At 40.8% G+C, this 12,611-nt stretch overlaps 1 protein-coding gene across 4 annotated transcripts in view; it reads left to right on the plus strand.

The window, feature by feature from the left end:
- rbfox1 (RNA binding fox-1 homolog 1) overlaps window positions 1–12,611 on the plus strand; it is a 365,339-nt gene that overhangs the window by 167,960 nt on the left and 184,768 nt on the right. Inside the window, exon 1 of one of the 4 annotated variants that reach the window (XM_051386966.1) lies at window positions 2,843–3,146. The exons of the other annotated variants lie outside the window; for them this stretch is intronic. Within the exon in view, the coding sequence (XP_051242926.1) occupies window positions 3,129–3,146 (18 nt within the window). The 5' untranslated portion in view covers window positions 2,843–3,128. Of the gene's footprint in view, window positions 1–2,842; window positions 3,147–12,611 lie in introns of those variants that run through there. 4 annotated transcript variants of the gene reach the window in all.

Below are 12,611 nucleotides of genomic sequence, written 5' to 3' on the forward strand. Positions count from 1 at the left end.
TACCTTTCCCCAACTGAAAGGTATAGAAGAAAAAAAGAAGAAAAAGTACCTAGACCCGCAGCTTGACGACCTCTGGGCTCATGTCTGGGAAGATATGCACCAGGGCTCCTCTGTAGGTTGGGCGACCTTTATTTTTGGACAGACCAAGAATTTTCTCCTTGTCCGAGTAGTAATGCAGGCGAACAACCATAGCACAGGGCCTCTCTCCTCTTTTGGGTTTGGGTGCCAGCGTCCTGTGTGCACAGTCGATTATCCCCGGAGAATCGAAGTTATTCTCCCCCAGTACCTCGGGGAAGAAAGAGGCGGCAAACTCTGTCGGCTGCCTGGCCTTGGCTCCCTCCTCAATACCGATCAGCCTCAGATTTTGTCTCCATCTCCGGTTTTCAAATTTTTCCTGTTGTTTTTTGTAATCTTTCGCCAGCAAGTCTTGGGTATCTTCTAGCGCTCCGACCCGGTCCATGGTGTCACTCAGAGCTTGCCCATGTCCACCGCTCATTTGCTAGCTCAGAGCGAATGCTGCAAATGTCTGCTTTGGTTTCTTCGCGGAGAGATGTCATTTTTAATTTCTTGGTGTAGGCCGGCTATTTCAGCATTAATATCACTAAGCACTACTTCTCGTGATGACCGCAGCTCGGTTCTCAGCACATTGAGGGAGATACTCGGCTCTGTTTTGTCCACCATCATGAGACACTCAGGTGAAGCCACAGCTATAGAGTGCGATGGTTTAGTCTTTTTTCCTTTGCGGGAGGCTCGAGTCATGCCACGTACAGCTTCTCGGTCAGGTCAAACCCAGAGTTGCCCGTCGAAATCAATGTTTTGGTCGAGTTAAGATGAATAAATGAATAATATTAAGCCTGTGCTACCCTTACACCACGTCTACTCCATCTTCAAACTCCCTTTAAGAAATAAAACATTTTAGAACTCTAACACAAGCTAAAGGTTGTCATATGTCGATGGTCTTCTTGTCAATTCGGGATCAATAGAATCCATAAAGATAAAGTGTATTCTGTACAAACTTTAAATTTTGTCTCTACAACTTTCTGCTGTCCTGATGTCGAAGGGGAGCTCGTTCCACTATTGTGTAGCCAGCACAGCAAACAGCTGTGATATTGTTTAGCAGTAGCTGGACCTTCCTCTCCTAGTGAGTGATTCATAAGCATGCCATTAGTAGCAGAGTATAGTGGATAGGCAAAGGTCTATGGTTTGACCGTGTCCTGGACACGGACAATTTGGCATCAATATAATCTATTATATCCAAGATAGAGTGTATTCTGTATGAACCTCTACAACTGGCTCAGCCTTCGCAGCTACTCTGTTCAGTGGGAGAAGACCAAGGGAATGAGAGGAGGACTGCTGGTTCATGGATTAGATAAACAGCCAATTGAACACTGACTCATAACACTGTTAATTCACTGTCTATTATGTGTGTGTGACAGTATTTCGGCTATTACCAAAGTACCCGGTTTGCTGCTTCCTGTTTGGTGCTGCAGAGAGAGGCTACCTGTGTCAGGAGGTAGTGCGTATGTGCAAGATAGTGAACCACAAATTGCTGCCGATGCTGTGCATCACTGTATGAATGTGAATAAATGAGTTAGTTTCTGTTTGCGATGGACGAATGTGGCATCTAGTGTAAAGCACTTTAAGCGGTCAGAAGACTATTTAAAATCATGTAGTGCGGACTTGGCATTAGTAGGGGGGAATTTTCCACATACTCAACTGCCCAGTGTTTTACACTGCTAAGAATACTAGAAGCACACATCAAAAAGAGGAACAGTCAAGTCAATCTTGTAAAGGTTGGCAGTGTAGGTGCACGAAGCACAAAGCACAAAGCCAGCCAAGACAAACATCTACAGAAATAGTTTGAGAGAAACTGTATGGGGTTGGATTTCAGTTAATGACGTTCTTTATTATTAAAGTAACTCTACTATAAGCTTTTGTGCTAAATGGTAAATGGACTGTACTTAAATAGCACCTTTCTAGTCTTTTGACCACTCAACGCTACACTCCATTCACACACTGATGGCAGTGGCTGCCATGCAAGGTGCCAACTGCTCACCAGAATGGAAACTAGTCATTCACACACACTCATACATCGATGCACAGCAGCGGGAGCAATTTGGGGTTCAGTGTCAAGGACACTTTGACATGCAACGAGAGGAGCCGGGGAACGAACTGCCAACCTTCCGATTAGTGGACGACCCACTCTACCTCTGAGCCACAGCTGCCCCCTACAAATAACTCCAAGGCTTGCCAGTACCCAACAGCTGCAGCCATATTGTTTGAGAATGTTTTCATTCATCATTTGAAAACCTACATTAAAGCTACAGTAGGTAACCTTTATAAAAATAGCTTATGTGATATGCTGAAACTTTCACTGTATCCTGACAGTAGAACATGAGACAGATAATCTGAAAAAAAACTTGGTTCCTGAGGCTCCTCCTTGTGCTCCTAATGGCGTTTGAAAACAAGAAAACAACCAATAATTCCCAACCAATCACAACCAATGAATCAACCTCATTCCAGGGGTCAATTATCGACGCTGGGAATGACACTCAAAAAATTACTGCAGCTTTAATTATGACTGAGATTTAGGGCACTACTAAGGGGTATTTACAAAAACACTTCATCTGGGTGTACACATTTGTGTGTGTGTGTGTGTGTGTGTGTGTGTGTGTGTGCGTGTGCGTGTGTGCGTGTGCGTGTGTGTGTGTGGTGTTTTCACCTCCCCTCTTCTGCCTCTCTCTTTCACTCTTTTGCTTTCATTGTGCAGCGGTATATTGTAGCCTCTTGCTGCATAGAGTAGATTTAGTCATTAGGCTCTTCTTCTCCCTCTCTCTCCATCACACACACAGACATACTTATGCATACTGTAATACACACTCACTGAGAAGTGGTGGCTAAGTAGGATTTTACACAAAAAGGAGTAGAGAGGGAAGAAAGAGAAGTCAAAGGGAAAAGAAAAGAAAAAGGGTCAGAGTCATCTTCCCAGTCAAGGAGGAGCTGGCACACACTGAGTGTGATGGTGAGCTGGTGACCGAGGGATACGCAGTCTGTTGGTTGCACAACTCAAAGTAAAGGAGCAATCTGTTTCAGTGCTGCAGGGGAAAGCACTCAGTTGTCCAGTCATCATGATGATGTATCTCTGGGTAAGTAGTATCTATGTGGAAAACTGTGTGTTTGTGCTGTTTGTTATCAGCTTTTTTACTGTTTGCTTTATATATTTTCTCTGTTGTTAATGTATTGCTGAAAATGTTTGGACTCGAGTTTGATCAGTTAGTGCTTACCAAAGCTACATTTCAAAGAAATTGTTGTTTGTGTGTATTAAGCTACAGGAGCAATTGCTAAGCTGAGAGTGTGGACATGTTATAAGTAGCAGAGAAGTGTTGCAAAGTTTTAAGACATACAGCAATAGCAAAAATGTATTTGTGGTGGCTATGGCTCAGGAGGTATAGAGCACTAATCACAAGGTTGGTGGTTCAACCCCCAGCTCCTCCTGTCCATGTGAAGTGTCCATGGGCAAGAAATTTCATAAATTGCTCAGCGCCTTGCATGGTAGCTCACTGCCATTGGTGCGTGGATGAATGAGAAACAAGCTGTAAATCGCTTTGGATAAAAGTGCTACATAAATGTTATGTATAAATGCAGCTATTTACCATAAACGTAAAGAAACTAAAAGTTGAATGAGGTTGCACTCCTCAAATTTATTTTTTCCCCACTGCATTTTCTGTATTGACAGCTACAGTACTTATGATGGTTACAGTATATCCAGCTAGCAGTCGTCAAATACTGCAGCATGGTCAGTGGCCCTCTGCTTCAAAATGACTTTACCCCTCTCGCATATGGAGGTGGTGGGGTAGATGGGTGGCTCAAAAAAACACAGCACTTTAACCGCTGTTGGTGTCCTATGTGAAACCAAAATTAAACTATTTCTTTTAAGTAACGTCCATAAGTTAACTTGTAATTTAATGTACTTAAGTTACGTAAGGTTGACACTAGAGGGATACCTACAGCATCATATTTTAAAAAGGAGGGCCACTGACCACGCTGCAGTATTTGATGAGTTGGGATTGAAAACTTGTTTGTATATCAGCCTCATATATTACAAATTTTGGGGTTTATTTATATCCAATGTGATCATCTTAAGTTATAGTTAGACCTTGTTGTAGGGATGATGCTCATAGGAAGTAAATAAATTAGCATCAGGTAGAGGTACAGATTTGTCAAGAAATTTTAAACAGAATATCTGTGGATAACTGATTATAAGTTGGTTCATGTTGGTTCATATAAACAACTAATTTGTTTATATGGAAGTTTCAGACCAACTTTATATTGCTAATCTGAGGTGAGTGCAATGACAAGCCAGATTAGCTGGGACCATTGCATGACTTTGCATGGTGGCATGTATTAAGGTTAGAGAATGTGAAACCAAACCCAAGTCAGCCTAAAAGGATTTAAGGGCGACTGCGAGTTGTTGTAGCCGTTCCCGGTCTTGTGATTCTGGCCCATCATTATGAATCTTATTTGGACAATCAGCTTTGCCACTCGCTCACATTCTTCTCCTAAATCATGGTGGCAAGTGATCCAGTTGCTTAAAATGGATTCTGGGAGGGGATGAATCACTAGGAAATGTCTCAATCTGATGGGCGGCAAAAGAGGAATATTAAAACATTCCATCATGAATGCAACCCTAGGCTTTACTTTTGAGTCTTGACTTTGAGTATTTAGGCTTTTTGAGATTTAATTTGTTCATTCAACTTCAAATGGAAAAACATAGTTGTTTCTGAATTTTTTAATTTCACTTTATTAGCAAGTAGAAAACAAACTGAGCACTACCTGTTTCTAAAAATGTTTTGCTAATGTTATACTGCAAAAATGAAAAGACCAAAATCAGGAAAAACGTCAGTTGTCCGTTAGTGTCACAGGATCTGTGAAGTGATTTGGCACTGCTCACAACCTAATGTCATAACTATATGTGTAAGTCAGAAGAAAACAGGCTTTGGGTGGCGGTTCTGTGCATGGAGTGCAAGTACTACTGTAGATAGCTGTGTTGATTATTGAAAATTTAGCATACAATGGACAACTGAAGAACATGGAAAAGCGCGTCTGGTGTAGGCAACCTGTAAGGAAAAACCTTCTAAAGTCACACATAGTGGCGCACTGGTGCTACATTAGTTGTAATATGTTGAAGGAAGTGTCATTGGAAAAGATGTTTTCTCTCTTCTGCTGACCGGCTTGAGTAAGAGTTAAGTATATGGTTCTTTGATCTTATTGGTTGAAGTTTGCCTGTTATAGACAGTGATAGACAGATGGTTCATCCAATTACTTGGCAAGTATTTTTTGAAGGTGCCTGCCTTTTTCCAAACAATTTCCAATGATGACCTCCCCAGATGATTCTGTGTAACAACCATCTGATGCAGTCAGGTTACAGACATCCAGGAGGAAGAAAGAGCAACTTCTTGTGCTTGAGGCTGTGGTGCAAGAGGTAGAGCAGGTCGTCCACTCATCAGAAGTTTGGCAGTTCGATCCCTAGCTCCTCGCTGCATGTCAAAGTGTCCTTGAGCAAAATACTGAATCTAGATTGTTGTGTTTTGCTTTGCCATATCTTTATGGATGTGTGTGAATGGGTAAATGTGACGTTGTGTAGAGTGCTCCCAGTGGTTAGAAGACTAGAATGGAGCTATATAAGTATATCACCATTCACGGAACATAGTCATTTGAAATGGTTTTATGGGTACATCTAACGAGAAGCAGATTTACCAGCAGCATTAACGGCGGCTCTCCTGAAAGACTGACTTTAATTTATACAATATCACACTGTTGTGTTTGGTAAAAAAAAGCAGTGTGATGACTTTTGGTGATTGTGGCATACATTTGCAGGCAAATAGATATGAGAGGGAAATGAATAATCTTAGATGCCTTCTCACTTCCCTCCTAGTTAATGCAGTTACTTAAGTATTCTTGATATAAAACAGAATTACATAATTTGGGAATGACTGGAAAGCTGACACATACACTGTCCGTCCAAAGTCACCACCTGGATTTAACTAAGCAAATCAGTAAGAGCCTTCCATTGGATAATTACTGCAGTTATTGATATGTTTGAGCTGGCAACAAGTTATTTAACCCTAGCTGATGCGGTGAGTAGCTTCTCATTTTATTAAACAACCATGTCGGAAGACATATCCTGTGGTTGTGCAAAGGATGTTAATCAGTTTCAGAAGGGTCAAATTATTGGCCTGCATCAAGCAAAGAAAACAACTAAGGAGATTGCTGAAACTACTAAAATCGGGTAAAGAACTGTCCAACGCATTATTAAAACCTAGAAGGATAATGGTGAACCATCATCTTAGAGGAAGAAATGTGGCCGGAAAAAACACTTGAATGATCGTGATCGGAGATCACTTAAACGTTTGGTGAAATCATATCTTAAGAAATCAACAGTAGAACTTATAGCTATGTTTAATAGTGGAAGTAAGAGCATTTCCAAACGCACAATGCGAAGGGAACTCAAGGGATTGGGACTAAACAGCTGTGTAGCCATAAGAAAACTACTGATCAGTGAGGCTAATCTGAAAAAAAGGCTTCAATTTGCTACAGAGCATAAAGATTGGACTCTGGAGCAATGGAAGAAGGTCGTGGTCGGATGAATCCAGATTTACCCTGTTCCAGAGTGATGGGCGCATCAGGGTAAGAAGAGAGGCGGATGAAGTGATGCACCCACCATGCCTAATGCAGTTGGTCAGGTCTAGGTTCAGCAACGTTATGTCCCCAAAGAATGAGGTTAGCTGCCTACCTGAATATACTGAATGACCAGGTCTTTGCATCAATGGAATTTTTCTTCCCATGACATCCTTTTTCCACAGAGTGGTCCCATTGAGAATCTTTGGGATGTGCTGGAGAAGACTTTGCACAGCGGTGCGGCTCTCCCATCATCAATACAAGATCTTGGCGGAAAATGAATGCAACTCTGGACATAAATAAATGTTGTGACATTGCAGAAGCTTATCGAAATGATGCCACGGCGATTGCGTGCCGTACTCAAAGCTAAAGGCAGTCCAACGAAATATGCAGCTTTTTTTGGATGGGCAGTGTACACGCCCCTGATACCAAGTTTATTAGCAAAATGTACATAAAGCACTCATAATGCAATAAAATGTTAGAGTAGATAATCTACATATTTTTAGGTTAATATTACTGCTGCATTAATGTGTGTGCATTTTACCGCTGTAGATGTTTAAAGCTGAGCTGTTTTTTATATATTGCTGGGTAGTTTTGGCCTTGGTGCCCTACATTTTGGCTGTTGCCCCAATAAATTTGTATTTATCAAAGGCCAAAGCAGCCTGACCCATTAGTGCACTACATCATGGTTTCTTCACTGGAAGAGCACCCTAGAGGACACTCTATCATGCTTTTTGGGCTTCCGTAAGGGGCACTTTATCATGTTTTATCTGCCATAGGGGCATCCAAGAGGGCACTTTTCCTGCATTTTCAAATAGGCACTGGGGGTAGGCCATCTTTCAGAAGGTATGTGTGACTTGTTCTGAAGGCTTTCACATCACGTAAACAACATACTTTCCCATATACTGAAGTATACCCATCACAAAAACAGCCCATAATAATTACATTTTAGAAAAATAATTAATGAAACTCTCCCCTTCAGATGTCTTATAATTTCTGTGTGCCTACTGACTCTAGGGCTTTGGCAGCGGGAACATGTTAATTGAGAAATATTAGGCCACCTTTAATGAAAGAAGGCTTGATACTTTTTTTAGTAAGTCCTATCCTCTGTGCAGCAGTACACTTCATTTGAAGAGTTCATATTTAATTGAGATTACAGCCCCACCATAAAGTAGACTGCTGCCCCAGAGAGACCGAAACAAATTTACAAAAAGATTCACCACGCTTAAAAAAAGTTCATTGGAATCTGTTTCATGAATGAAGAACCCAACAAATCTATCACATTACCACTGAATTTCCCAAGGGCTCCGTATAAAGTTTTCTTGAAATTGAGAATGCGCTGCATTTCCTTCTACTTTATTAAGATTCAAACTCTTGCAGCCCCAAAGAAGAGATCATTAGAATCAATATTCAATTTGAAGGCTGCTGCTTGAGATGCGTGGCTGCGCTTCATAAAAATGTCAAAAAGATTTAGCTGTGACATACACTGGAGGGACGGAATGCATTTGTTGATATTGATTTGGAGATATTATAGAGAGAATATCCAGAAGAACACTTTTAGCAGCTGCATTATGACAGAGGAATGAAGTTGAATCACATTGGAAAAGAATAAATGCAATTAAGCAGCTTAGTGTAATAAACCAGTTGTCAAAATTTAACAAAAGAGGTTAAACAATTATTTACATCTACACACATCTGAAGTTTGTACCTCATTAAAGATAAACATGTAACAAATGGCAAATGGACTGTACTTGTATAGACCCTTTCTAGTCTCCTGACCACTGACTGTAAAAACTGACAACATCTTAATAAAAGAAGTAAGTTACCTCAAAATTTAATTGTTCAGGCAACTCAGTTGTTTTAAGTGCACTTAAATTTGTGCAGTATTTTAAATATTGGCGATATAATTCCAGTTTGTTCCACTGACTCATTTTAATTAAGTTGACTTCATATCATTGTAAAAATGCTGTGCATCAGTGTGTGAATGAATTCTATTTGCGCGTTTGCCATTCATGGTATGAATGTCTGTGAATGGATGAATGTAGTGTTAAAGCGCTTTCAGTGGTCGGGAAACTAGAAAGGTGCTATACAAGTACAGTCCATTTTACCTTTGTTTTTTTTTTAACTCAGTTACATCTTTGAAATGAAGTCAGCGTTTACTTCTGGACATCGGCTTGAATCGACTTTTTTCTGATAATCATATTTGATCGCCTGGTTGCACACGCAGCCATGCTCCACAGGCACACCAGCTGGACCTGCTGAATGTCTTTATTGAAAAGTTGTGTGAAGTATTTAGGCAACACAGCACTTTCATCAAGATATCAGCACATTCATATCAAACATCATATAGCTATGATTTTGTATGGGCAGTACAACATAGTATAGAGTAAATTTAGCTTTGTGTGGTTGTGCTCTGCGGGCCACCGGTGCAGAACACTGACGTTTCCTGTTTTGTAGTAAATTATGCAGGGTTTCCTGAGTGCTGGCTGAACAGGGACTCCATAAATTCCAGCAGAACAGCAGAAATATGATGTGGGAGCGAGCCTGGCTGACAGGTATTAATGGCAGGCACTGCAGCAAGCGAACAGAGTGCTGATACTGTAGGGGGAAAAAAAGACAGTTTGGATACACTGAGAGGACAAATCAGTGGAGAGCATTTTTACAATGAATGGACCTAGAGCGTTCAGGATGGTTTCGGAAAGGCCTGGTTACTCACCTGCAACTTTCACAAATAAGCTCACACTGAGTGTGTATATCTGTGTTTAGTGTGTGGATGTACATGTTTGATTGTGTTTTAGTTATTGTATTTAGCAGTTTTCTTTATATTGTATTAACACTGAACTGCATATGCCACACTGGAAGCTCAGCAGTACCTGCTTTGGTGCAGTTTTCTTTTTCAATTTTTTTATTGAATTTTCCAGATTGTTTCCAGTTACTTTTATGGCATGATTCCTTTTTATATGCAAAGGATTTAGTATCTGTAGACAGGGTTCCCATGTGTCCTGGAAATCTTGGAAAAGCTGTAGTCTAGTTTTCCAGTCATGTAAATGCCTGAAAATTGATGAAAATTACCAATTATCCTGGAAAATCCATGCATACAGCTTACTAATGATCAAATATCTTGTTGCTGTGGTTAAGAAATACATGAACAGTGATGTTAATTGTACATGTAATGAACACTTTCTAGAAGCAGATTTGCTTTAAATTGAATTTACTTGATGTGAACTGATATGTATGGGCTGTGGCCAAATTAATGTAGTCAATTTGTCTGAAACCGCAGCTTATATGACAGTTTGTGAGCTAGTGGTGTCCTGTATTGTGAAGAAAAACTCCTGACCTGGAAAGGTCCTGGAAACAAATTGTTAAAAAGAGTGGGAACCCTGAGCCAGGAGGATTATATCACAGCAGGGTTTACGTCCCTCCTTCAGGTGAGGCCTTTCAGGACAAGTAAAATCACCTTGAGGTTGCCTTTAGCTGTGGTTAGACAAGAGTTTGGGTGATTTGAAGCGTGGCCTACTGGGGATTGTTGGGAGTTTACCGACAGAAACCTGACTTCAGCTCTTTTCTTGTGAAAACACCAACACATTTCACCATTTCTCTTCCACAGACTCTTCCACAAGTATGTGTTCTCTTTTATTTGCTGATCCACTCCTTTGTCCAACTTGCACTAGTTTGCCTCCGACCTTTTTGCCCAGCAGCTGTCTTGATTATTGACCAAATGGGCTATTTGTCTCACACAAGTAACCATCACTGTTTACCAAATCGTATTTCCCTGCTCGCTGGGCTCCGGTGGGGCTCATTCAGCCACATCAGGCCTGTTATCGGCCCTATCATCAAGCTTGAAGCGTTTCCACGCTGCGCTTCAGTCAATGGAGCCTGTGAAAAGACAGGCTTCTCTGCCTAACAGCTTGCACCAGGCAATCTGTACTATTGCACACACACACCTATACACACACACACACACACACACACACACACACACACACACACACACACACACTAAGGCAATCTGTGCTATCTATTAGCTGAGAGCTGAGGGTAGTCTATTCCCCATGCCCTGAACAGTATTCTCCTCCTCAGACATCTCCTCAGATTCAATCAATAGCAGCTAGTTCACCACAGAGAGAGGGCTGTCCATGTCCGTGTGTGTGTGTGTGTGTGTGTGTGTGTGTGTGTGTGTGTTCATGTCTGTGTTCACAAGAGGAAAAAAACAGTGGGGACATAGGTAGGAGATGGAGTGGGGGCTGGATTGAGATTGGAGTGATGGTGGAGGCAGAGGACGAGGAATGATGATGCTGCTGTCTTATCGAAGAGGATCTCTAACCAGAGCTCCACAGTGGTGCCGTACGGCAGTGTGGAGTGGCAGCGGTGGTTTGTGTTAAGTCAGCAGTAACAAGGATGAAGAGGTTGGCCTAATTAGAAACAATGAGCTATGTGTGCAGAGAAAATGACTTATTGATGATTATATTTCTCTGACATGAAATCTGCAGGGGATGTGTTGTATTATTGAGCAGGAATGCAACAAAAGCAAGAGCAGTGTGTGAGTTGGGAATCAAAAAAAAATAACAGAGCACCAGTTCACTTTAAAATTTCAGACCATGTACAAGACCTTATCTTGATATCAGGTTGCACTTTGGTCCAAATGAAATGGGGTCCAACATTTAGTATATTGATTATGTGTAAAAAACCTGATTTCTCATGTCCATAGACAGAGAGAGAAAGACCTACAATCCTGCCCTGGGAGGATAAAAGAAGGTTTTGCAAAATTAATCTCACTGGGGCAAATAATTTTAAGCAATTAAAAAGATACAAAATAAAAAAAATAAAATACCAATGGCTAATATATGATAAAAACAATAATACTAATTGGTAACACTTTATAATGAGTACACACTATTAAGCATTAGGTAAGCATGAATAAATAATGAAATCATCATTTATAACACATGAATACACATTAGTATGTAGTTTATAAACACAGTTAAAAATGTTTTATTCATCATTGATAAGCACATTAGTTATGGATTAGTAAATACTGAATTCATCATTTATAAAGCATGATTCTGCTGTAAATAGTCATTACTATGTGGTTTATAATCACAGTTATAAATGTTTTACTCTTCATTGTACTGTACATTTCTGCATGCACTTGCACATCCACTATTCAGACATGTATTAATGATTAGTGACTGTGTTAGCAGATGTTCTATAAAAACTCAACAAATTCATTTTCTAATGAATGCCTATAAACAGTTATTAATGCAGGAATTCACAGTTACAAGCACTTACTACTCGTTAATTAAGTATTTTGTGTGAGCTCATCTAAAGTGAGCACTATCTATGGCTTATTAAGCATTTACAAATGAGATATAAAGGCTGACAATGCCTCGAGACTCACAAAATGTTCAGTTATCTTAACAGACGAAGGAGAGACACAACACAAAGGGACATAGAACATATTGTATTGATATTTAAAATTAAAAATTATGGTTAAAAGCTATGTTAGCAGCTGCAGGTGTTTGCCCTCGCTCCCCAACTAACGTTACTAACGTTACCGACCCGCCTGCGGTGGCTAAGCCGACCTAGTCTAGTCTCGTCTAGCCGGGCGAGGTGAGTGCAGCGGCAGGTGACTAGGCACTCACCTCGCCCACTGACAAGCTAACGTTAGCTTTCAACCATAATGTGTGCTACCAAACAAAGACACATACTCACCACTAGTGCCGCTGACGGCCGCCGACTCCAATGTGCTTCTCCATGCTCCCCTTGGCTGCACTGTCAGAAACTTCTGAGAGTTAACGTAAATATGACGTAACATCCCGCCTCCCGCTCTCAGCACGTTGATGACGGTGGGAGAGCGGGATTGCAAGCTCAACATACACGTCCCAAACAGATAAGATCACAACAATAGCATGTGTTCATAAACCACCCTTGTT

Source organism: Dicentrarchus labrax, unplaced genomic scaffold (genome assembly GCF_905237075.1).
Source record: "Dicentrarchus labrax unplaced genomic scaffold, dlabrax2021, whole genome shotgun sequence".
NCBI lineage: Eukaryota > Metazoa > Chordata > Actinopteri > Moronidae > Dicentrarchus > Dicentrarchus labrax.